Source organism: Podarcis tiliguerta (assembly GCF_965153285.1).
Source record: "Podarcis tiliguerta genome assembly, chromosome: 6".
Lineage (NCBI taxonomy): Eukaryota > Metazoa > Chordata > Lepidosauria > Squamata > Lacertidae > Podarcis > Podarcis tiliguerta.
In genome coordinates this window covers 1,711,022-1,736,109 of record NC_139539.1, presented here as the reverse complement: position 1 = coordinate 1,736,109, position 25,088 = coordinate 1,711,022, and the positions used below count along the sequence as shown (strand labels likewise).

Sequence of the window (25,088 nt, the reverse complement as noted above, 5' to 3'; positions counted from 1 at the left end):
ATCACAAGATCTAATGGTCTAAAGGACCATCAAATAGCATCAAGAACCCTTCAACTTTTAGCCTGCCCCAAACCTGGAAATAAAGTGGGACATAATGGATGCAGACATGGTTCACCACGGCCCAAGGCAATCCATTCCACTTCAAGGAGGTGGGCCTCATCCTGTGCTCCCACAGCAGAGACTCAGTCAGGAAACGTAAGGAAAAAACCAAAACAAAATATCCTTTAATATCTCAAAAAGCCGCCTAGAGGCTTATTTCCTCCAGCAAGTCCTTTCTGTGGCTCCAGAGTTGCAGCGCGAGGTCACAGGGTCCCGAAAGGGGTGGCGTTGCAGCCGCTGAGTGGGGGACCCTCAGAAATTCTCCAGCAGCTCCACAATCCGCTTCTGCTCGCTCTCCCGGAATTCGGGGTTCTTCCCGTCCCCGATGTTCTCCGCATACTCTGCAGGAAGACAAGAGGTGGCTCTCAGAAGAAGAAGAAGTGGCTGTAGCTCCACATCTGGGGCAACCCCCCCCCCAAACAAAACTGAAATCCAGGTAAGATGGGAACAGAAAGGGAGAAGCCTTGTCTTCGGAGCTTCAATTAGGAGGTAAGGGGCCCTATTAAGCAATGCCTCACCCCCCCTTGAAACCAGCAGGTATACTTGGTGCCATGTTTGGGGGCTAGTCATGGGGGTGGGAATACTGATTATGGGAAGCAGGGCAGCTGAGGGGAAGCAGAGGGGGGCAGCAGGGCCCAGAGCCTGCAGCTGAGCAGGGCATGGCAAACCGGCCCATCCTGTGACCACGTAAGAACTCAAGCAGATTCTGCTGGATCAGGCCAGTGGCCCATCTAGTCCAGCATCCTGTTCTCACAGCGGCCACCCAGATACCTGTGGAAAACCCGCAATTCTCCCAGTAATTCCAGAGGTGCCTCAGAGGGGAAAGGAGCAGCTTTCTCCGTTCCTGTGCAGGGTGCCACCCGGTCTCCAAAACAAGAGCTTGCAGAGCAAAGGGCTCCTGTTAATACAGGAGAAGCGGACCCTGCTACAGGGTGGGTGGGGGGGTCTGTGAGCCCCCTAATGCATGGGGACGCTGCTCCCCCCTCACCTCAAGCAGCACACACAAACAACGCTGCTCTGCCGCCGCCTCTGCCAGGGCTCCAGGGAGGAGAGCCTTGAATATGCATGAAGCTCGAGCCTGGCAGCAGCTGCTGCAATGGGGGCTGTGCCCTCCGTGGCTCGACTTGCTCCAACAGGCAGGGCAGGCTCTGCTCCTCACTTCCAGAGACTGCGGGGAGGAGGGGAACTGGGCGGGAGAAGTCACAGCAACAAGCAGCAGCTGCCCCCTCTGGGCTTATGTGAAAGAGAGGGGAGACCTGTGCCCAGCAGCCCTTGCAACATTTGCAGGCTGGAGGGGGGGGGGGGGCAGAGCGATGGCCTCAAACTGGGCTTACATCCCTGGACCATTTGCACATCTCTCTCGCTCCCCCAAAAGGGTGGCGCTGTGGGTTAAACCACGGTGGTTCGAATCCCCGCGAGGGGGTGAGCTCCCGTTGCTCGGTCCCTGCTCCTGCCAACCTAGCAGTTTGAAAGCACGCTAGTGCAAGCAGATAAATAGGTACCGCTCCAGCGGGAAGGTAAACAGCATTTCCGTGTGCTGCTCTGGTTCGCCAGAAGCGGCTTAGTCATGCTGGGTGCATGACCCGGAAGCTCTACGCCGGCTCCCTCAGCCAATAAAGCGAGATGAGCGCCGCAACCCCAGAGTCGGCCATGACTGGACCTAATGGTCAGGGGTCCCTTTACCTCGCTCCCCCCCCCCCAATAACTGAGGCACTGGAAGCACAAATGGGGCAAGAAGGGCAAGCATGCTATTAAGTGGTGTATCGATTCTACAAACCAGCCCTGCAATCTAGGCTTGCTCATCCCTGCTTCTTCAAACATCTCTGGTCTTGTTCCACCACAGCCTCCCCCAGCTTGACGCCCTAAAGATGTTTTGAACTACCACTCCCGTCAGCCCCAGCCAGTGGAGCTGGAGTCCAAAAGGTCAGCAAGACAGCAGGCCAGGAAAGGCCGTTCTTGGCTGGGAGTCCTGGGAGACCTGCTCCCTGCCTTGCAGGCCTTTTCCATCTGGCAGGAGAAGTGGGACCAGGACTGACTCCAGCTGCAGAAGATGAAGCTGCCGAACAGACTCTTCCGAAAGGGTCTTGTTTGGGGTTTTTTGTTTCAGGTTGCTGCTGCTGCTGCTGCTATCAGTATTAATTTGTTGCATCTTTAGATTTTATTATGCTATATGTGGAAATTGTTCAGTTTGGTTGCGTACTTTTTGATGTTTTATTTATTGTTTCCGCTTTTGGTTATGTTTGTAATTGTGTTTTTTCCATGCTGATGCAGGGGGTGGGATGCCAATGGGAAGTGGGGCGGGGGTCAGAAGAAGTCTGGGCTGAAATCTGCTCCTTTGCAATTCTTTCTCCCTCTCTGTCTGCCTTCTCCTACCACACAGGGCTGCTGCATGGATAAGTAAGAATTTCAAAGCATTTTGCACACAACCGGTACAAGAGTTGTTATTTCTGCACGAGCCGATTCTGGAATTTCTCTTACTCTGCTTGGACCTCAGACAGGAGGCTCTCCTATCATGCTCAGAAGAAATGCTACAGCCACCATTTCCTAAGGTGTGAGTCTCATCCCCCTTCCCGTTCGCCCAGAGAAAAGCCTTCGCCCAGTGCTGCTCTGTGCCAAACAAAAGCATCGGTGACCGAGAGCACACCTGGCAAGACGTGTCAAACTGCAGGCCCATCACTCAACTCCTGGAGAGCCGATTCTGGCCTTACACGCCCCACGAACCATATCCACGAGTTCTGAGCACAATGAGGCACCACCTAGCAGCCCCATTAGGGAGAGAAATGGCTTCTCCGCATCACTTGCGAAGGCACCTCAAGGTCACTGCTCTCCCCTGCATCTTCAGCGCTGGGCTGTCGAGATGCCATTAGCCACCTTAGGAGGCTAAACTGGAAGAAGCAGACAAGCGAACCAACATTCTTCTCAACCAACTGCCAGGAGGCCACCGTTTTGGGGTGGCAAATTCAGCAGCAGTAAGTCAAGTATTCTTCTGGAGAAGGTGGGAAGGTCTGCGGGCTTCTAGGGTGGAGGTGGAGGTGGAAATGGGAGGGCTACTCTGTCTGGTGGGGTGTGCCCCTTTCATGTTCCTCTACCTCCTGGGAAGTGAGCAGATGCCCACACTGCGGCACCCAAAAGGAAATCTGCTCCCACACTTTGATCTAAGGGCAGGATCCACATACGGCCAAACTGATTAATCTGCACTGTTCAAATGACTATGTGTCCCAGGGAGTGAACAAGAAGAGGCAGGAAGTATCTGCAGGCAAGGAGCAATTTAATGCATTCAAGCTCAAGCAAATAAGCTGAGGTCACTTGGAGAAAGAGATACGAGAACATGAGAAAAGTCTCCTGGATCGGGCCCTGGGCCCATCTAGTCCAGCATCCTCTTCTCAAAGAAATGGCAACAGCAATTTCATCTGGCTCTCTCTTTCTCATTCTTTTAAAATGTCTACGTTTTCTTTGTGTTAACTCTGCTGAATCAAATGTGCATTTTGTAGTTGACCTGTTTTGCAATGTTTTATTTTGAAAATTTTAAGATAGCATTTTAGCTTCCTGTTGATTCCTGCTCTGAATGTGTACTTTATTCAGTAATGTTTCATTGTAGATTGTTTTAATGTGTTGTAGACTGCTTTGCCGACAAAGGTCCGTATAGTTCAAGCTATGGTTTTCCCAGTAGTGATGTATGGAAGTGAAAGCTGGACCATAAAGAAGGCTGATCGCCAAAGAATTGATGCTTTTGAATTCTGGTGCTGGAGGAGACTCTGGAGAGTCCCATGGACTGCAAGAAGATCAAACCAATCCATTCTTAAGGCAATCAGCCCTGAGTCTCACTGGAAGGACAGATCCTGAAGCTGAGGCTCCAAGACTTTGGCCATGAGAAGAGAAGACTCCCCGGAAATGACCCTGATGTTGGGAAAGATGGAGGGCACAAGGAGAAGGGGATGACAGAGGACGAGATGGCTGGACAGTGTTCTTGAAGCTACCAGCATGAGTTTGACCAAACTGCGGGAGGCAGTGGAAGACAGGAGGGCCTGGCGTGCTCTGGTCCAGGGGGTCACAAAGAGTCGGACACGACTAAACGACTAAACAACAACAGACTGCTTTGATATAAAGTGGTATAGAAATGCTAATGCTAACAATGATGTTATCTAGCTTGGTGGCCTCCACTCCCATCAATATAGCTTTAACAAATCCCAAGAAACATGACCCCATACATGGCACTCAGAGAGAGGGAGAAGGAACTAAGCCCATCACCAACACTTGCTTCAACACTTATTGGATCTCTCACACCCCAATCAACACCCCAAAGTCCCCTGCCTCAGTAGGGCACCCAGGGTGGTCTGTCTCTCCTAGACGCCCACACCAAGGCAGCTGCACCCCCACCTCCAAAATTTCTCCCCAAAGCCCAGCCTGGTCAGCCATCAGAAAGGAGCCTTAATGAGGCCGTTGCCCCTCCCTGCTTGCCTCCATCCCCACTTAAAATAAATGGAGAGCCCAATTTCTCTCTCCCTTTGCATCCGAAGCAATTCTTGGCCCTCCCCGGGGACCCATCAGCTGTCAGGCTGCCAGAGAAACAGGGAAAATATGTAGGCCATAAAAATCAAACTAAGAAACAGGCTTCCAATTAGCATGCAAAAAAGCAGGAGAGAGAAGGGGACCAGAGCCCTGCATGCAAAGCGGAAAAAGGGAAGGAGGCAGAAAAGATGCTGAATTAGCTGAGCCTCCGCTGGCGGGGGGGGGGGGGGGGGGAGACGGGAGCGGCTTCTGCTGCTGCTTGGGTGCTCCTGCCACTCCCCACCACCATCTGGCTCCAAGCCCCAGAGAAACCCCCTCCCTCAAGAAGAACCTGTCTTCTTCCTGCAGCAAGAATGGCTGACGACTCCAGCTGTGCGAGGCTCAAGGTGAGCAGAACCCCACACCGGTGGAGAAAGGCAGGAATCCAGCTCTGCCCCCCCCCCACTACACAGGGGGAGAGGGTGGCTACCTGGAGCCTGATGGAGGACTTGAGGAAGCCCCGCTTGCCCCGGACCCTCCTAGGGTGGGTCAGGCCGCCTGGGTGCTGTTGTAACCACATGTGTGCCAGTTCAGGTCAGAAGGTGAACTGTGAATTTCTCAGGGAGACTCAGGACCCAGCATGGGGGATCTAGGTCTGGGGGGCTAGAGGTGGTGGAAGAGGAGCTCAGCAGCAATTTTACTTATTTTGTTTTTAGTTATTTATTGCATTAAGAGTCTGACCCACACTGGTTCTCTCCCCAAGCAGGCCTGCCATCGAGGCACCCCACATCTAAATTTGCAAAGGGGTCTCCAAAATGCTCCTCTTCAGCATAGCTGTCAACTTTCCCCTTTTCTTGCGAGGATTCCTATTCAGAATAAGGGAATTTCCCTTTAAAAAGGGGAAACATTGACAGCTATGTGCAGAAGCCCACAGGCCAGGAGCCACAGAGGCCAGCCCAGACCTTGCTGCAGGTGACGGCTTTGCACCGAACACGTACTTTCAACAATCTCGCAGGCAGCACAATGGGACTGGAAGGCAAGGTCTGCCCAAAGGGGGCACGGTGCTGGATGAATAGGCAGAGAGGCGGTCTCTCGCCTGGCTCCACGTGCCTGAGGCTGTGAGGCTGGCTCCCTGCTTTCTGCTGGGGCTGCTGGCCAAAGAGGAGCCTGAGTGGGACCTCAGAGGAAGCTGTCCCCCCCCCCCCCAGGGCTCAAGGACTCACCTTTGATGATGTGCCGAACTATTTTGATGGAGCTTCCCCTCATGTTCAGGATCTGATGGACTCGCTGACGAATCTGGCCAGGGAATGAAAAACAGGAGAGGGCGGGAGTGAAAGAGAGAGAGAGAGAGAGAGAGAAAGCTGCAGTAATTGTAATGGAAACAGAGAAGAAAAAACCCACAGGAGAGTTGGGGTTTTTTTTTCCAGGGAGGCAGCTTGGTTGAACTATGCCAGGATCTTGACACAGCACACTCTCACGGCCCCAAAATGGCCAGAAAGGAAAGTGCCTTTATCTGTGCAAGCAAGAATGAGCAGCCCGGCATATCTGGCCTTGGGATCAGGGCATTGCAGGGAATTGAACCCAATGACCCTTTGGAGGCCTTCCAATTCCATGATTCTGCATGTGGCAGGAAGCAGCCCATGTGGGCAAAGAAAAACCTTGCCAAATCCCTCCCGCCCCCCACCCAGGTGTGTTAGCCCAAGGAGGGGAAACAGGGACACCCAACTTCTAGAAAGGCTGCCACCTTAATTAATTAATTTATATAATAATAATAATAATAATAATAATAATTTATTTATTTATTTATATCGCGCCCTCCCCAGCCAAAGCCAGGCTCAGAGTGGCTAACAGCAATAAAAGTAACACAGCATTCTAAAATCAATTCATTTTAAAATCAATTCAGAGTCAAATTAATGGCAACCATTGGGCTAGAGTTCTGTGAGGATTAGCAAAGGAGCGGGTCAGGCTGTGCCTTGGCCAAAGGCCTGGTGGAACAGCTCTGTCTTGCAGGCCCTGTGGAAAGATGTCAGGTCCCGCAGGGCCCTAGTCTCTTGGGACAGTGCGTTCCACCAAATCGGGGCCACGGCCGAAAAAGCCCTGGCTCTGATTGAGGCCAGCCTAACCTCCCTGTGGCCCGGGATCTCCAAGATGTTTTTGTTTGAAGACCGTAAGGTCCTCCGTGGGACATACCAGGAGAGGCGGTCCCATAGGTATGAGGGTCCTAGGCCATATAGGGCTACTGCCTTCATCCCAAGCCAAGGGGAAACTCAAAAAAGGGGATGCAACATAAAATGTGTGCACCAAGCACCCCCTGATGCAGATGCACTGAGTTCTGGGTCCTCCCAGGTAGGGAGGGACAGAAGCAAAGACACAGTCCAGTGGGGGCCCCCAGACCATGAACACTGGGGGTGGGAGTAACGTGGTAGCCGTGCTGCCCTCACCTGGGGAATGCTGGCATTGCAGATCTCTGCCATGATGTAGCAGATGAGCTGGAGGACGAAGAGGCCGGCGTCCAGGCGGCGGAGGTAGAACTCATCCTCCATGTCATCATCAATGATCTCTCCCCGGCGGACCATGTCCTGGAAGCACAGAATCACAGAGTTGGAAAGGTCTCCTAGGGACACCTGGGACGCGGGTGGTGCTGTGGGTTAAACCACAGAGCCTAGGACCTGCCGATCAGAAGGTTGGTGGTTCAAATCCCCGCGACAGGTGAGCTCCCGTTGCTCGGTCCCTGCTCCTGCCAACCTAGCAGTTCGAAAGCACATCAAAGTGCAAGTATAGGTACCGCTCTGGCGGGAAGGTAAATGGCGTTTCTGTGCGCTGCTCTGGTTCGCCAGATGCGGCTTAGTCATGCTGGCCACATGACGCGGAAGCTGTACGCCGGCTCCCTTGACCAATAAAGCGAGATGAGCGCCGCAACCCCCGAGTCGGCCACGACTGGACCTCATGGTCAGGGGTCCCTTTACCTTTACCTAGGGTCCCCTAGTCCAGCACCCCACAATTTAAGAGTCTCAACCAAAGCATCGCGCAAGACCTGGAAGAGAAGCACCAGGAGCAGCTCCGATTGCAAAGTCCGCAGAAATCCCTGGCGCAGTGAAAGAGCCATTTGTTCCTGGGCAAAACCCGTCCTTGCGGGCTCCCCACTCCCCGGCGCCAGCCTGCCAGCCTACCCTCCACTTTCTGCTGGCTCTGCGCCAGCAGTAATGCATGCCACACGTGACCTTTTGCTATCCTCACGCTGGAATTTTGTTTTGCCAACCCGCGAGCTCCCTGCTGCTTCTGTGATTTATTATATGGCGGCCCAGCAGGTGTGTGGCAGTCCGCTGGAGCTATGTCTCCTCATTAGAGCGGGCACCCGCTGTACCTGCAAGACTTGGCAAGGAGGGACCCCCCTCCTGTGTGTGTGTGTGTCGCAAGCAAAAACAGAGGAAAGGCAAGGCTGCGTGACAGCGGCAAGCTCCTCTGGCTCCCCCAGCCAGCTGCCCAGCCCCAGACCTTCCTTCCCCAGAGCCCACACGAAGCAACAGAGGTCCTAGACTGAGGAAGGTCTGCAAGCAAACTGCTGAGCAAAGCAGCAGCCCACGGGAGGAGTCCAGGGGCAGCAGGAATGCTAAGAACTTAAGGCCCTAAGAACAGCCTGCTGGATCCGGCCAAAGGCCCACCCAGGTCAGCATCCTGCTCTCACAATGGCCGACTAGATGCCTTTGGGATCCTGCGCTTTCCAGAAATGGGAATTCAGAAGAATCGCTGCCTCTGACCTTGCAGGCAGAGCCCCGTCATGATGGCTAGGAGCCATTGAGAGCCCTTTCCTATGTGAAACTGTCTAAACCTCTTTTAAAGCCATCCATCCTGTAGCAGTGAGTTCCATAGTTTAACGAAGGGTATTATCAGGAGAGAATGATTTCTATTTACCTATTTATTTATTTATTTATTTATTTATTTATTTATTTATTAACTTTCACCAAAAGAGCACAGGGTGGTTTGCAACAGAAAAATACAAAACGAGAACACAAAACACATAATAAAAACAAAAATAAACCAATAACCGCGCCCCGCGCCCCCGCCAAACACACTGGAAAGGACACAGATTGTGAATCAGTCAAAGGCCTGGTGACAGAGAAACGTTTTTGCCTGGCGCCTGAAGATATGTAATGAAGGTATGAGGTGAGCCTCCCTGGGGAGAACATTCCACAAACGGGGAGCCACCGCAGAAAAGGCCCCGTTCTCATGTTGCTGCCCTCGGGAGCTCTCGTATTCCTATACTGCCCTCCGACTTCTACCCAACGGGCCTCTTTTGCCCACCTGACCAAGACCGAAAGCCAAGCAGCACAGCGTAGGACTCGCCCAGCTTCATCTTGTGGTGTGTCGGGGCCTTGAAAACACCCCCTCCTCTTTGCCAAGGCAGGTGACAAAAACAGGTGTGCTCCCCTTCCCCTGAGAGTTTGAGACCCTGAAAGGGACAACCCCGTTCAACTCCATTCCTGACTTTTCACTTCTTCCGCTTCCCTACTCCAGCTTTTCCAGGCCCACACCTTGCAGTTTGGGTTTTGGATGCTCAAAACCCGCCGCCTTTCGGAAAGCCGCCACACCCTTCTCTGGTTTGATAGTTTTAAGGAGAGGTTGGGTCGCCATCTGTCAGGGACTCTTTAGCTGTGGCTCCTGCATGGCAGGGGGGTTGGACTAGATGATCCCCAGTGCCCCTTGCACCTCGACAGTTCTATGATTCTATGACCCAGACCCTTTGCTGCAACCAGGACCTGCCCTCTTGTGACCAGGCACTGACCTGGCTTGTGGCGGCTGCCTCTCGGAGAATGCGCTGGAGCCTCAGAGACCCTTAAAATCCTGGCTCAGGATTAGCAGGAATGTCACCGGCAATCTACAAGCCATGGCAGGAGGCTCTCCCCCCTTGCCTCTCCAGCTCCTAATTTCTGCCCTTCTGCCTTGACAGCTCTTGATTTTTATTTTTTAGAAATGCGAATGGCAAGTGTTTTCGAAGCCATCAGCCGTGGCAGCTCAAGCTGACATCTGAGGCGCACGGCGCACGACACCTGCAATCCAGGATAACGAAGTGATTTGGAGGCCGGATCCGCTGATTGCGCGGGACGGCTCTTCTCTCGTGCAAGGCGGGAGCCTCTCCCCGCGGGGCTGGCAGCAAGACAAAAAACACGGCGAGCTCCGGGAAACTTAGCCAAAGCGGCTTGCCAGTGTGCAGGGAGCTGGTGCGTGGATGGCTGCGACACCACCATGCCACTTTTAAAAGCCTTGTTCACAACCACCATTCCTCCCCCTTCAAACTGTTGTTAATCTTTTTCTCTCTCCCCCCCCCCCCCAAACCCTCTCCAGCCGTCAAGATGCTAACCTCCAAATGAGTGCTCAGGTGCCATTCCTTATCTGCCGCGAGATGCCCCATGCTGATGGGAGACGACAGCAAGAAGATGGGCTCCTGTGAAACTGAAGCAAGCTCCCCTCACGGTAATGAGGCTGGACTGACAGTCGGGGAATGGCAAAATGACGATTGCCAGAGCCCAGCGGGGCCTGCTGCAGATTCAAGCAGGGAGGCTTCCGGATCCCAGCGGAGATTCTGCCCCTCTCCTCTCAGCCACCGCGGCCTGCCACAATGGGTGGCAGGATTCTGGGTGCTGGAAAATCAAGCACCAATGCCATTTCCCTTGGGTACTCCGTGGGTGTGCAAGGGGACAGGAAGTGGCTGGCTGCTTTATTGGGGCTTAGGAAGGAGCTTCCTCCTAGTCCTCTGCCAGGGGGTCCAGGAGTAATAAATAATAATAATAATAATAATAATAATAATAATAATAATAATAATAATATTTATACCCCACCCATCTGGCTGGGTTTCCCCAGCCACTCTGGGCGGCTACCAACAGAACACTAAACTACAATAACCTATTAAACATTAAAAGCTTCCCTGAACAGGGTGCCTTTAGATGACTTCTAAAAGTCTGGTAGTTGTTCTTCTCTTTGACATCTGGTGGGAGGGCGTTCCACAGGGCGGGCGCCACCACCGAGAAGGCCCTCTGCCTGGTTCCCTGTAACTAGGCTTCTCACAGCGAGGGAACTGCCAGAAGGCCCTCGGAGCTGGACTTCAGTGTCCGGGCTGAATGATGGGGGTGGAGACGCTCCTTCAGGTATACTGGACCGAGGCCGTTTAGGGCTTTCAAGGTCAGCACCAACACTTTGAATTGTGCTCGGAAACGTACTCGGAAGGCTACTCTGCTGCTTCTTCCAGTGCTTAAGAATGAAAGAGGAGCCTCCTGGATCAGGCCTGGAACTAGTCCAGCATCTTACTCTCCCAGTGGCCCACCAGGTGTCTGTGGGAAACCCACAAGCACAAGAGCCTTCCCGTCTTCTGCAGTTCCCAGCAACTGATATTCATAAGCATTGCTGCCTCCAACTGTCAATAGTCTCCACCATGAATTTCTCTCGTCCCCTTTTAAAGCTCAAGTTGGTGGCTGTCACTGCCTCCTGGAGGAGCAACTTCTGCAGGACGTGGCTTGGTGGCACATGCCCTGTTGGCACACCTTTTCGCGGCCGGGGGCACAGCAGCGCAGACCGCTCCGGCTGCTCTGTGCAAGGTAAGCACGAGTGTCAGGCTAGATTATCTCTTCCCACTTCCCAATTAAAATCAGCTGTCAGGGTGACAGACAGGTTGGGACAGCCCGTCAGGCCAGCTGGGGCGTGAGGAGCAACTGCGGTGAAGCTGAGCAAAGGCTGATGAAGGAGGCTGGCAGAGGCAAGATCTTCCTGCTTCCACCAGCTGGGGCTGCTGGCAGAGGGGAAGAGGCCGAGGGGGCCAACCCAAATCTATGCCAGGCGGGGAGGGAGGAGGACTAATCCTTGAAGGCCGGCAAACACACACACCCCGGCCCCATAAAGGGGAGCTCAAAACAAGGGAGGAGAAAACAGTGGACTGAAGGCCTGATTTCTCTCTCCAGCTTTCAGAGTTGGCACTGAAGGGGCATTTCTGTAACAGCTGCAGCCTCAAGAAGGAAGGCTCAAAACTTCTTTTAGAGGCTGAAGTGTGAGGGAGAGCTGCAAGTTTGGCACCAGATGTGAGACCCGGCACTTGCAGGGCAAAATGATAAGCAATGCAAAACGCACACAAATGTAGAACCCCTGCAGGAGGGGTCGGTGTTGGCTAACGGGAGGGACAACGTTGCTTGTTGCTAGTCACATTTGCAGAAGAGCATAAGGAGAGCCTGCAGGATCAGGCCCGTCGGCCAATCTAGCAAAGCGTTCCCAGTGAGATGAGCCGTCCCATATAAAACAGGTGCAGGCCTTGCAAGTTCTTTCACTCTGTTTGGGATGAGACATCATGGGGCTTTTAGGGTCGGCAGCTGTGCTCTCAGCCGGCAACGGATGTAGGGGGCTTCAGCTCAGAGCCCAGGTGAGGAAGGTCTGAGCAGCTGAGGAAGTTCATCTGGCCTCTGGCAAACGCTGCTGTTCCTCGTGCTCTGCATTAACCCCTTTCATGATCACCCTCTCGCAACGCACTTCTGTGCAATTCAAACCATTTGCTGCCCCACTCAAATGCCAGGTTAATTCCAAAACCCCATTTAGGCTATCAAAGCCCACGGAAGCCGATTCTCCCTTTCAAGGATGGAATGACTTAACAGTGGCACAATTAGCATCTAATTTGTAAGTCGTTATGGCGCAAAGTATCCGGCGAGAGAGCTTTTATTGAATAAACCTGCTGAGCATAATTTCCTCGCAGAACTAAGAAGAAATGCATTAAGTCATCACCTGCCTTTGCCTCCTTTTCTGCAGAGATCACCGCTGAGGCTCTATAATTGCGCCTCGTCTCTGAGGGAGTTAAAGAGCTGTGGTGGCTTTTCCTCAAAACATGAAATGGACTGGGGAAGAGGGGAGACTTGTTTGCCACAACCCGACACATTGAGATTTTCTGAGCGGCAGCATTCCTTGGGGTTCTTGCCATGTCCTGCCTGCCTGGAGGGACACCTGCTTGCTCACCTGTGACTCTGCTGCGTTTCAGGGCTCCAATGCACAGGGACGGCTGCCTTCTCCACGGGACAATGTGGAATCTGGCTTCCCTAAGTCCTCTACCAACCAAATAGAAAGCCACTCTTGGATACACTGTGCTGCTTTTTTGCTATTATTTTTGAATGGATTTGACAGACTTCGATGAAATATTTTAAAAAAACTTTAAAAACCAAACTCGTGGTAGGTATTGTTATTCCTATTCTTATTACTACAGTGGACCCTCTGGATACGAATTTAATTCGTTCCTGGGGTCCAAGCGCCCCCCGAAAAATTCGTACCCAGAGGCAACGCTTCTGTGCATGCGCAGCGGCGAAACTCAGAAAAAGAATTCCAGGTTTGCTGCGTTCACAACCTGAAGTTTATGTTACTCGAGAGTAACGTAACCCGAGGGTCTACTGTATTATTAATTGAATTTATAAACCACCCTATAACTGCAGGTTTTTTGCAAATTATTCTCCAGTGCTTAACTGAATGGAGAACAACACACACATGCCCCCTCGCTTAAGCTGGGCAGCAGGCCTTCGTGTCTGGAGGACGCTTTTGGTGAGCTTGCAGGCAGTGGGGCAGGAAGCAAGCGAGCCCTTGAGCAAACTGCAGCTGTCTCTCTAAGAACCTAAAAATTATTAATACTGTTATTTATTATTAATAATATTAATTAAATGTGTTAGTCACTTTACCTTGCCCGAAGCAACTCAATGCACTAAAAGCACAAAGAGGTAAAAGGAAAACCTGACATATGCATCAAATGGGGGGGGGGGGGTGTTTACATTAAAAACATCCCTCCCACTTCTAAAAGGCCACTGATAGTTAAAGGCTGAAGGCCTGGTTACAGAGCAAAGTTTAAGCTAGTGCCCAAAGATAATGTAATGATGGCGCCCAGCAAGCCTCTCTGGGAGAGCGTTCCACAAAGGGGGAGCCAATGCAGAAAAGGCCCTGTTCTCGTCCTCTGGATCTCTCACAGAGGGGGCACACAAAGAAGGCCCTTGGATAACGGCTGCAGGGTCTGGGTTGGTTCATATGGGGAGCTTTAGCATTTCAGGGAACTTGCAGGGACCATCTCATAATGAATTGACAGGAGGGGGTGGGGTGGGGGTGATGACACCTACATGCTTTTCTCCTTCAATCTTCTTATCGGCTGCTTGCATTGCATCCAGGTACTTGAAATATAACTCCATCAGTCTGTCAACCTGCAGGGGGGGGGGGTGGGGGGAGAGAAGAAGAGTGGAAAAGGTTTGAACTCATCACACAGCCATCCAATAATAATAATAATAATAATAATAATAATAATAATAATAATATAATTTATTTGTATCCCGCCCACTCTGGGTGGCTTCCAACAAAGATAAAATACACATTAAAATGTCACACATTAAAAACTTCCCTGAACAGGGCTGCCTTCAGATGTCTTCCAAATGTCAGGTAGTTGTTTATCTCTTTGACATCTGAAGGGAGGGTGTTCCACAGGGCGGGTGCCACCACCGAGAAGGCCCTCTGCCTGGTTCCCTGTGGCTTTGATTCTCGCAGTGAGAGAACCGCCAGAAGGCCCTCAGAGCTGGATCTCAGTATCCGGGCAGAACGATGGGGGTGGAGACGCTCCTTCAGGTACCCTAGCAAGACGAAGGGCCCACAGACATCGAGGTGCCTCTGCACTGAACAAGTTGGGCTTTTAAAGCTGGGGTGCCACATCCGTACTGAATGGGACACCGGAAAGCAAACAGCCTGCAAGGTCCTGCTCACAGACTGCACGGCGCCCAACAGCCCCAGATGCTCTGAAATCGCACTGATTCTGCTTATCTCAGCACCCAATTCCCTTCCCGTCCCCTTGATCATTGCTCCTCTAAGCTGGCCTGACCTAGGGGCTCCCTTTACACCCTTCTCCGTCTTGCCAACGCAGCTGCATCCACGTCTCCCGAGAGTCAAGATTTCCAAGGCCAAAAGGGGAGAAATCAGCACTAGGCTCCCAGGCAGGTAGTGCCAGGAAACCCACAAGGAGGGCACGGGAGCAACCTCCCTGCCTCTGCCCCTCACTGACAGCTATCTTGGCCAGCAGCCGTTGCCAGACCTGCTCTCCCACATATATTTCAGGAGACGGCAGATTTTATTCCAACGGCAGACGTCTGAAGCTCTCAGGATGCATTAGCGGCTGCTCTTTGCAGAACAAAACCAACAGCAGCCCCTGGGGACCCACTTTGCAAGTCCCACCAGAAGTGCAGGCTTGCACAGGCCCTCCCCTCCAGCGGGACATCCCTGGCTCCCTCTCCGCTCCTCTAATTGATTTCCAAAGAAGATACAGGTCCTCAGAGCCAATATCAATTTTCAGGAGCACTGAGAGCACTAACCATTTCCTTAGCTTGAAATGCTGGTGGTTTAAACTGCAGGTTTCCCCGGAGAAGCCAAGGATTAAGGACTCCGGCCCACCCTATCCATGCAGCCGGGCCAGGGCTGCGCTCCAGGGGGTTGGTGGTCTCAAGAAGGGTCCCTGAAGGAAGCCTATGCCACTACAGTCATACCTCATGTTACGTTCGCTTCATGTTATGTCCTGCGGAGATCCGGAAGTACCGGAAAGGGTTACTTCCAGGTTTCGCCACTCGCGCATCCGCAAAGCTCAAAATGACGTCATGTGCAGAAGTGGCGAATCCCAACCTGCGTGTGCGCAGATGCGCCGCTGCGGGTTGCGCTCTTTTCACCTTCAGGTTTAAGGTGCTGGTTTTAACCTTTAAAGCCCTATACGGCCTAGGACCCTCGTATCTATGGGGCCACCTCTCCTGGTATGTTCCGCGGAGGAACTTACGATCTTCAAACAAAAATATCTTGGAGGTCCCAGGCCACAGGGAGGTTAGGCTGGCCTCAACCAGAGCCAGGGCTTTTTTGGCTGTGGCTCCGATCTGGTGGAACACTCGGCCACAAGAGACTAGGGCCCTGCGGGACTTGACATCTTTCCGCAGGGCCTGCAAGACAGAGCTGTTCCACCAGGCCTTTGGCCAAGGCACAGCCTGACTCCCTCCTTTGGCAATCTTCACAGAACTCTAGCCCAATGGTTGCCATCAATTTGATTTGAATTAATTTTATAATTAAGTGATTTTAGAATGTTGTATTATTTTATTGTTGTTAGCCGCCCTGAGCCCGGCTTCAGCTGGGGAGGGCGGGATATAAATAAAATTTTATGATGATGATGTTGCGAATGGGCCTCTGGAACGGGTCCCATTCGCAACAAGATGTACCACTGATTTCATGCCACAAGACACCCACGTAGCACACACCTGGCTGTGAGGGAGAGCTATGAAGCCATGGCCCTGCCATGAAGCCGGCGGAGGGGGTGGCAGGACGTGGGCAGCAGTGTTGCACCATGGGGCACAAGCCCCACTGAAATAGGAAAAGGGCAACAGCATGGTGGGTCTTGTGCAAGAGAACTCTTTTGGAGGATTGTCATCGAATCACAGAATTGAGGAGGTGGAAGGGCCCTTCATGGGTCATCTAGCCCAACCCCCCTGCAATGCAGGAATCGCAACTCGAACATCCATGACAGGTGGAACATGGTGCCAAATGTTCACTAGTAGAACTTGTGGGGGCAGGAAAAAAGATAACTGATTGAATTAAAGGTGGCATGCAAGGGGGTCCCCAGAGGCAGTGTTTGCCCGCTCACCTGGTGAGCTTTTTATGGCTGAGTGGGGTGATTTGAACCCAGGTCTCCCAGGTCCTGGTAGCCCAACACTCTGACCACTCCACCACACTGCCTCTCACCATCTTGGATACCATTTGGACAGTATCACTGAGACAGTGCCCAATTTCTCCCGCCCCCACCAGGCTCTGAACCCCCCTCCTGTTCCCAGCTCCCCAACACTGCCCCCCCCCGCCTCTCTCACCTTCTCGCTGTCGTTCTCCGTGAACTTGTTGAGCAGCCGAGTTCTCTGCTGTCCCCTCAGATTCCTCAGGAGGGAGGCCAAGATGGAGCAGATGTGCTCTGGGGGAAGAGAAAGAGATGCACACACTCAGGTCAGGTAGCTAAGGCTGCCCCCCCCCAATCCCTTTGCCAAGGGGCAGAGGAGTCGGCAACTTCCTGCGCAGCTGAGTGTGACGGAATCATACAGTTGAAAGGGACCCCCAGAAGTCATCTAGTCCAACACCCTGCAGTGCAGTACGAAGAGAAGCAACTCGAGAGAGGCTTGCCCCTTCTCCTGAACAAGTTCCCATTGAAGGGATGGCAATTGGGACATGACAGGAACAAACGACTCCTGACCGCGGAGCCTGATTTAGCTGAAGCGGGAGCGGATTCTGCAGCTAGGCTTGCATCTATTCACAGAAAGGCCATTGTGCCAAACACGGAGTTAGGCACAAAGGCTGCCCAAAATAATGAGCTTTCTCTTGCCTGCTTTGCAGCCTCTCAGATTTTGCTGACGGGTCAAGTTCAAGGCAGCACAAGTCTTGGGAAAAGACGGAGAGCAGAAGCCCCCAAAGGAAACTACTATTATTATTATTCTGCTTTCTCCGCTGGGCTCTTGCTGGCACCAAGACCAACAGTTCCACTCCAAATCTCCATCCTGCACCTTCACAGGCCTGATCCTGAAGGGCCCAAGGAGAAGGCATCCTTCAGCGAAATGGGAATTTAGAAATGGAAGAAGAGCCCTGCTGGATCAGGCAGCCACCCCAGTGGCCAACCAGATGCCCCTTGTGGGAAACAAGCAAGCAGGATTCGAGCGCACGAGTCCCCTGCCCTCCTGTGGTCTCCTGCAAGTGGTATTCAGAAGCATTGCTGCCTCTGACCCTGAAAGCAGAGCACAGTCCCCGATAGCCGCCTCTCCTCCTCCATGAATTTGCCTAATCCTCTTTTAAAGCCAGGCGGGCTGCTAGCCAGCCCATCACTGCCTCCTGCAGGTCAGAGTTCCACAGGTTAACCATGTGCTGTGTGAAGAAGTCCTTTCTTTAATCTGCCCTGAATCTTCCAACAACACTTTGCTTCCTTGGGTTCAGCTGCAAGCAGTGGGGCCAGCAGCTACGGCTAGCAGTTGCTTATATGGCACCAGTAGCGGCCTCTGCCAACCTGGTGCCCTCCTGGGGTGCCAGCTCACATCCCCAGACAGCACAGCTGTTGGCAATGACAGGCAGCCGTGGTCTAGAGGCACCAGGCTGGGTTTAGCAGGCACCGAACAGAGTCAGAATAACAAGCAACACCAGGGTGCAAAATTGTTCCAGGTTTTGCATGACAAGGGCTCAGTCGGCTACTGTTCCAAGCCTGCGGATTGGTTTGCTAGACCCTAAAAGGGAACACTGAAGGCTCACTGCTGTGAACACCTTGTGTCTGTCTTCGCTGTAAAAGAGAAGCAGAGCTGTCCACTTTTGCACCGAGGGAGCCCAAGCGCAAATCCTCTTGCCAAGGCAGGTGCGGCTGCTCCCTCCTGCGCTCAGAGCCGGCCTCGCCTTGCAGGCATTTCAGAGCAAATGCAATTCCAACCTCTCCACGCCACCTTTGCTTTAATCCCGCCGATTAAGATTGATGAGGCAAGGGGGGCCATAAAATTTGCCTCTATTGGCTTGCCGGAGGAGAGGGGTGTCAGAATCTGTTATTTTTCAGAGAGGAAAATGCAATGTACGGAGAAGAGGGATCATCTCCTCATTGCTGTCAAGACAGATTAACATGAGTTTCCACAGCTCTGCCTTAGCCCGGGGGCCTGAGAGAAGCCGCGATCAATTGCTCATGGAATAGGAGCGACAGGCACCTCTTTGCAAGGGGCTTTCAATAAACCGGTGTCTCGGCCTTTCGCGAGAAGGGCTCTGCAACAGGCACGGGGGATCCCAAGTAACAGAGGAGCCCCTCTCTTATGCCCGGGGATCCCACACTCTGCACCTGGGCAGCGCAGGGCGACAAGGAAAAGGAGAGCCTGCCGGGCGAACAGGTTTTCTAATAAATGTTCCTCCTTCAGCAACAGATTTCAACTTGAGGGGGTGTCAATTTTTCATGCACCAAGGAGATTGGTGGAGGGGAGAGAGGAGCTGACAGCAGGAACAGGAGAGGCGATAAACCTGTTATCTGGTGGGCAGCCCGGCTCAGTGGCTCCATTACTCCGACGGAGCAAGATGGAGGTGAGCTGGAGAGACACCAACGCACAACCTGTTTGAGCAAAGCGTACAGTGGCAAGTAACCACACTGTAACACATGCGCGCACACGCACGCACACAGTCTCTCTGTCAAAGCAGAACCTTCTGCTCTAAAGGAGTGTGGGGAGAGAAATTCAGAACCCCAGGCAAGGCTACTTGCAAAGAATACCAGTCCTGGGAGTTCTTGCCTTTATGTGGAGAGATGGAAGGCTGCAATGCCAACATGACTTTGGTTCTTGCCAAAAAACTGAAGATAATCCCCTTTCCCCATGAAAGACAAAGGGAATTTTGCACTTTCTTTTTAAAGCACAGACACCAACAGCCTAGGAAATGCTGAGGCCGGACCAAATGCCGGGAGCTGACATGGCTCAGGAATTGGCCCACCTTCCCTAAGCAAGGTTCCCTCCTAGCCAAACCTGAGATCCTGCTGTTTTCGCATCTGTGGGGAGGGAGAAAGCCAGGGCCACAGCTCTCTCTCCTTGCTCCATGCCTGGCCAATCTGCTGCACATTTGGTTTGCTTTGTGTTAGCAGCGCCAGCCGCAGGGGAAAGGGGCACAACCAGAGGGGTGCGCCTGCTCTTTTGGTACCTGCTGTTTTGGTATCGTCACCAAACTAAGCACACTCAAAACAAAGGCACCAAGCACCAGGCTCAGCTCTCAGCCGGATCCGAGAGGGGCCGAAGGCGCCAGCGCACACTTTGAGCTCAGTACAAAGCGAGGCGCCTGCAGCAGATCGCATTTGATTTCTCCCCCCCCCCCCGCTGCGGGGCCAGTTTCAGCATTCCGCAGACTGCTGACAGGCCTTGGGGCGACACTCCAGGCATCGCAATTGAGAGCCTGCAGTTTTGCAAAGGAAGCTCCCAGACAGCGGCAGCGACACAAACAATAAAGTTAACTTTCCCAGCCTCAAAAGTCCCAGGGCGGGAAGGAGGAGACAAGAGTTCTGAGCCAGCTAAGTGGGCTGCCATAGGCCTCCGCTTAACGGAAAGGCAGTCGATAATTCCCCGTGGAGCCCTGATCTCTGTCTTCAGCCTGGGTCCGCCCTTTCGGCAGGGTCCACCTGTGCCAGACCACTGGGCTCCACCTAGCTCTGTGTGGCTCCTACTCTGACTGGCAGCAGATCTCGAGCGTTTCCAGGCAGGCAGTGTTTTGCAGCCCTACCTGGAGATGCTGCCTGGGATTGAACCTTCTGGACTCCAAACACGTGCTCTGCCCCTTCCCCCAATTAAAGAACGAAACCAAACCCCCAGCAGATTCACAGCCCCATGAGCAAAATGTGCAGCACAACGCAGGCACTATCTGCCCGACGACCACCGTTCTCCGCAGATAAGAGGGATGCTCTGCAACTGCGGATCAGGCGGCAGGAAGCCGGCTGCCCTGCTTTGCCATTTGAACCAGGGTGCTGGATGCCTTGCCCCGATCTACTCCGTGGAGATTGTGCTCAGGCCAGTTCCCAGCCGTCCACCCCTGGGCAAGCGGACAGGGCTGGGCTGGGGAGAGACTTTGGGATGCAGGGAGCGTCAAAAACATCCTAATGAGATTGATCTTGACTTTGGTGGCTGAGCGGCGGAATGTAGATGAGTCTATTCCGTGACTGGAGTGCTGGCAGCTGCAGGAGGTCCCGTCAAACCGTGCCTCAACCCGGCAGCGTTGTTCTGCCTTTGTTGTTGTTGTTTTCCCTTCTTCCCACCCCCTTTTGCACTGCGTTATAATGGACATCTGCCCAGCAGGGGAGGCGAAAGGCAGCAGGCCGAGTGGAAGCCTGTGCACACTCGGGCAGAATACTGATGCCGGCTCGGAAGAAAACACACAGCCCCCTCAGAAAAACCAACACGGCAACGCACAAAGCGCTGCGGATCCTCGCAGAGGGAGGGTGTTGTGGACTTCTTAGAGCAGATCCAAGATAAAACGCGGCAAGACAGAGGGTGGAGGGAGCTGGGAGGACAGTTTCCTCGCTAACAAGCTCAGGAAGGGGAGTGGAGCGAAGCCACAGGAGCCGCCTGAAGACCCTCTCCAGATCCTGGCTTGATTTTTGATGAGGAGTAGAAAGGGAGGAGAGGAGCTGGGCTTCGTGCCCTCCATGCCAATCGGCTTTGTCCGTCTGCTGCGTTTGCCAGGATGGAACAAGGTGTTCGCAAGAGGCTCCGGAGAGCTGCTGCTCACCGCCTGTTGTTGCCCCCCCCCCCAAAAAGAGGGTCAGGCTGCCTCTTTCAGACAAAGTGCTTCCCGGATCCACAGTTGAGCTGCTAGAATGGAAGGAGCCCCCCACAAGGGTGCTTTGCATTTGCCAGGGACTGTCCCAAGCCACTCCCACCTCCACAACTGGCAGAGGCTCCTCCGTGCCACAGGCACGAGTCTGTCTTGAAAAGCGATGGTCAGATCACTGGCTTTACCATGTAGACACAGAGATGAGAGCAGCTTTTGACAAGGGCATGAAATGCTCCCTTAAAGGAAAAGCTCGCTGCAGCCCGCTCTTCACCCCAGGTGTTGGAAATCAAAGCCAGGCCAGCAAGAACGTCTGCCTTCTTTATATTCAGCTATAAAGACAGCAGTGTCTGCCTGATATTTAAGGGGAGGGCATTCCAAAGGCAGCAGGTGCCACAGCATTGAAGACCTGGTCCCTGTTTCATGGGGAATGAACCTCCTGAAAAGGTATCTGCAGAGCACAGTGATCTATTGGGTACACAAGGGGTGTGAGACCAGGTATCCTGGTCCCAAGGTGTATAGGACTTTGTACACCAACGTTGCTACCTTGAACTTGGTCCAGTAGCTAACCGGAAGCCAGGGCAATTCTTTCCACAGTAGGGTGGCATGTTGGAGGTATCCTATCCCAGTGGGCGCTCAGGCCACTGCATTTCGCACCGTTTCAAACAATCAGCTACTTTTAAAATGCATTTGCACAATATCAACACTCTCAACAGATGCCTTTGTGAGGTACTGAAGGAATCACAGAATTGTGAAGTTGGAAGGGAACCCAAACGGTCATCTAGTCCAACCCCCTGCGACGCAGGCGCAAAGGAAGTACGGGATGACTTACAATGCAAAACAGGCAAAGTCGCCACTCATCGCCTACAGGTGAGGATGATCTCTGGGGCAAGCAAAGTCACGGTGGTCCTAACTGAATCTGAGGCTGTCAAGTGTCCCGCCCTCCGGTGTGGCTGCTCCTTGGGCTTGGCCACAGAACCCTGGCATGCTGACTCTTCTACAAGATCACAAACAAGGGCACAGTTCTATAAAAGTGCTGCAAGGCGCACGTGGCTGCAGCAATATATTGATGATGAGGCCGTAGTTTTCAATAAAAGTATCATTACAACTGCAAAGTGCACATTTCAGCAAGGTTCACAAAGAACCATACCGCACAAAAATAATTATTATAGCGAAGAATGCTTCAAACAGCTGACAACAGACAGGCTTCCAGATAAGGTCCTGTCTGGAATATCTTCCTCGGATGATAACGCCTTAAAAGCATTTCAAGGCCCTGATTGCAGTTTTCACTCCTGGGGTGGGCTTCAAGAGTGCTTCTCTCTCTGAAGAAGTTACCAGATTCCAAGAGGATAATGACACTGCAAGACTCAAAAACCATAGGCAGGCATGTGTGTGTGTGTACGCAAACAGAGACTTTTGTGACTGTTAAGGAAACACAGAATCCTGGCAACAGCCTAGAATGTGGAGTCGTGCTAAACTGAGAGGGAGCTGGTGTGATGGCAGCCTTGAGACACGTTGCACATTGCCTCTGTGTGCAAAAAAATCCAAAACAAAACAAAGCCCCTCTCTCGGTTCTTAGAGCATTGTCAACAGCCGTAGATGTGCTAAAGGGATCTTGTTAAGGTATTATGAAGCTGAAGAGACTGAAAATATTTGCACTGTCAATTAACCATGGTGCAGTGTGGGAGGGGAAAAAGCTTCCATGTAAGACTCGCTGAAACAAACAGGGGCTGCAGCAGAGCTCAGCTGTGCTTTCTGCCCCCAGGCTGGCACAGAAGCTCCAGCTGAGGCACAAGCAAGACTGTTTCCAAAGGACCACATGAAACGCAACTGTGGATTTAGGATCTGGCTCCCTGATAAGATCCACCCCTGTCTGAAAACCTGCCAGGGAGTGTTTGGGATTCAGCTGATGCACTTACTTGAAAGAGATCCTTCCATATTTCCCCAAAGGCTCAGGGAGGAAACACCTCGGAGCATGTAATAAATGCAGCGTCTGCCCAAAACAGGCTCGTCTCCAGCCCCAAATGCTGGCCCAAATAAGCCATATTTTGCATCTGCTTAGGGAACCATTTCCGGCTGTGCAGGAAAGGAATGTGGAAACTAGGGAGCAGCCGCCAGGAATGCCTTGCTGTGTGACTTTGCAAATTTTGCGTATGGAAGGAAACCCCTTCAATTGTCCGAAGACATCTCGGTGGGATACAGAGGAGGCAGATGCAGAAAGGGGGTCTGACCCACTGATGGACCAGTGAGCTCTTCAGCCTAGCTTGGAAATGTGCATTTGAGAAAGCCTGTGGGCAACTCCAACATGGTGCCAACTCCCAGAGCACAAACCATTCACCCGTGGATCTGACTCCCACACCTGCGAAGACAGGAGACACACCCAATATCCGTGGGGTGAAAGAAGCGGATATTGAGGCATTCCACCACAGCTTGCTTGCTGAGAAATGTATTTGTTACCTTTATATCCTGCCTTTCCATGCTTTCTCACTTCCTGGAATAAACACAGCCTTCTGGATCAGGCCAGTGGCCCACCCAGTGCAGCATCCTTTTCTCACAATAGCTGCCCAGACGCCCATTATGGGAACCCCATAACCAGGATCCAAGCACAAGAGGAACTCTCCCCTCCTGTGGTTTTCAGGAACTGGGATTCAGAAGCTCTGCTCTCTCCAACTGTGGAGACAGAGCAGAGCCATCCTGGCTAGGAACCACCAATAGTCCTCTCTTCCATGAATTTGTTTAATCCACTTTTAAAGCAGTCTAGGTTGATGGACACCACTGCCTCCTGTGGCAGCGAGTTCCACAGTCTAACTTTGTGATGCATGAAAAACTAGCACCAGAATGGTCAGCTTTGTTTCTGCGTAGCTGCTGGCTTGTTATGGGCACTGCTCAGACCCAGAACAATTCCATAACCTGCAATCTTGTGCTGGCTGCTTGGAGGGGCATCTAAGCCTCTTCCGAGGTGGTGATTTTATTATTCTGATCACACAGCCGCCTCCACTTCCCTCCTCCTGCCAGGGCTCAGTAACAGCAATGAGGTCACAGTTTGCCTCCTACTTGAGCGTTTCCAAGTCTTCCCTTTTATATTACCCCGAGTCTGAGTATGCAGGCAATTAACAAATTCATTTTCTTCAAGCTACTTGACACTTTGATTCATTACTTTCGTGATGCTGCAAGTGAGATGCATGTTTTGGTGGCGAGGCGATTTACACATTTGACGCTGGATGTCAGCTTAGCTTGTCACAGGGAAAGTTAAACAGGCAGCTGATTGAAGCTCAGAAGCACCGCAGCTCTGTGGCCCAAGGACATCTGGCACGGCCGAGCTCTGAAGCTAGCTGAGAAAGGAGGATTCAGGAGCAGAACTGGTTTGTGCCACCAATTATCCTGGGGCAAATCCCTCCACACGCAGAGAACCAATGAATTGTAGAGTTGGAAGGGACCACAAGGGCCATCTAGTCCACCCGCCCTGGCAATATAGGCATCACAACCAACAAATGCATGACATCTAGCCACCCAACCTGTTTAAAAACCTCCAAGGAAGGAGAGTCCACCATCTTCTAAGGTGGTCCATTCCACTTTCAAATAGCTCCTACAGTCAGAAAGAGCATCCTACTGTTTAACTGGAATCTCCTTTCTTGTCCTCTGGAGCAGCAGAAAACAAGTCTGCTCGCTCTTCCAGGGGACAGCCCTTCAGATATTTGAAGATGGCTATCATCTCTCAGTCTTCTGTTCTCCAGGTTAAACATACCCAATTCCCTCAACTGTTTCTCATCAGGCTTGGTTTCCAGGCCCTTCATCATCTTGCTTGCCCTCCTCTGCACATGTTCCAGCTTGTCAACATCCTTCTAAAATTGTAGCGCCCAGAACTGGAGGCATATCAACTTCGAATGTGTTTCCACGTCCCCCAAGCATATCCATGCATGAAGTGAGATGAAAAGCAATCCATGGCCACTGGAAAGCTCAAAAAGGGTTTTTTTCACTAGCTCCTCTTTTATCTGTTCTACAGATACCACACAAAGAGCTCTATGAATGGCCCAGGTGGGTGCCTGAAATATCTTTTTGCATGCACTGGAGTGCTTGTCAACTCTTCATTTTACCTGTGATTGCAAATTCTGAGTGAACCAGCCTTCAAACCCCACCACCTGTGAGAATGAAAGTGCTGTTTCATAGAATCATAGAACTGTAGAGTT

General features: G+C 52.3%; 1 protein-coding gene across 1 annotated transcript in view; it reads right to left on the bottom strand.

Annotated features, from left to right (window-relative positions):
• Positions 1-200: 200 nt before the first annotated feature.
• CTNNBL1 (catenin beta like 1) overlaps positions 201-25,088 on the bottom strand; it is a 96,379-nt gene continuing 71,491 nt past the window's right edge. Inside the window, exons 12-16 of the mRNA XM_083447438.1 lie at positions 16,467-16,564; positions 13,710-13,790; positions 7,029-7,166; positions 5,811-5,883; positions 201-440 (exon numbers count right to left, since the gene is read on the bottom strand). Of these exons, the coding sequence (XP_083303564.1) occupies positions 352-440; positions 5,811-5,883; positions 7,029-7,166; positions 13,710-13,790; positions 16,467-16,564 (479 nt within the window). The 3' untranslated portion in view covers positions 201-351. The remainder of the gene's footprint in view (positions 441-5,810; positions 5,884-7,028; positions 7,167-13,709; positions 13,791-16,466; positions 16,565-25,088) is intronic.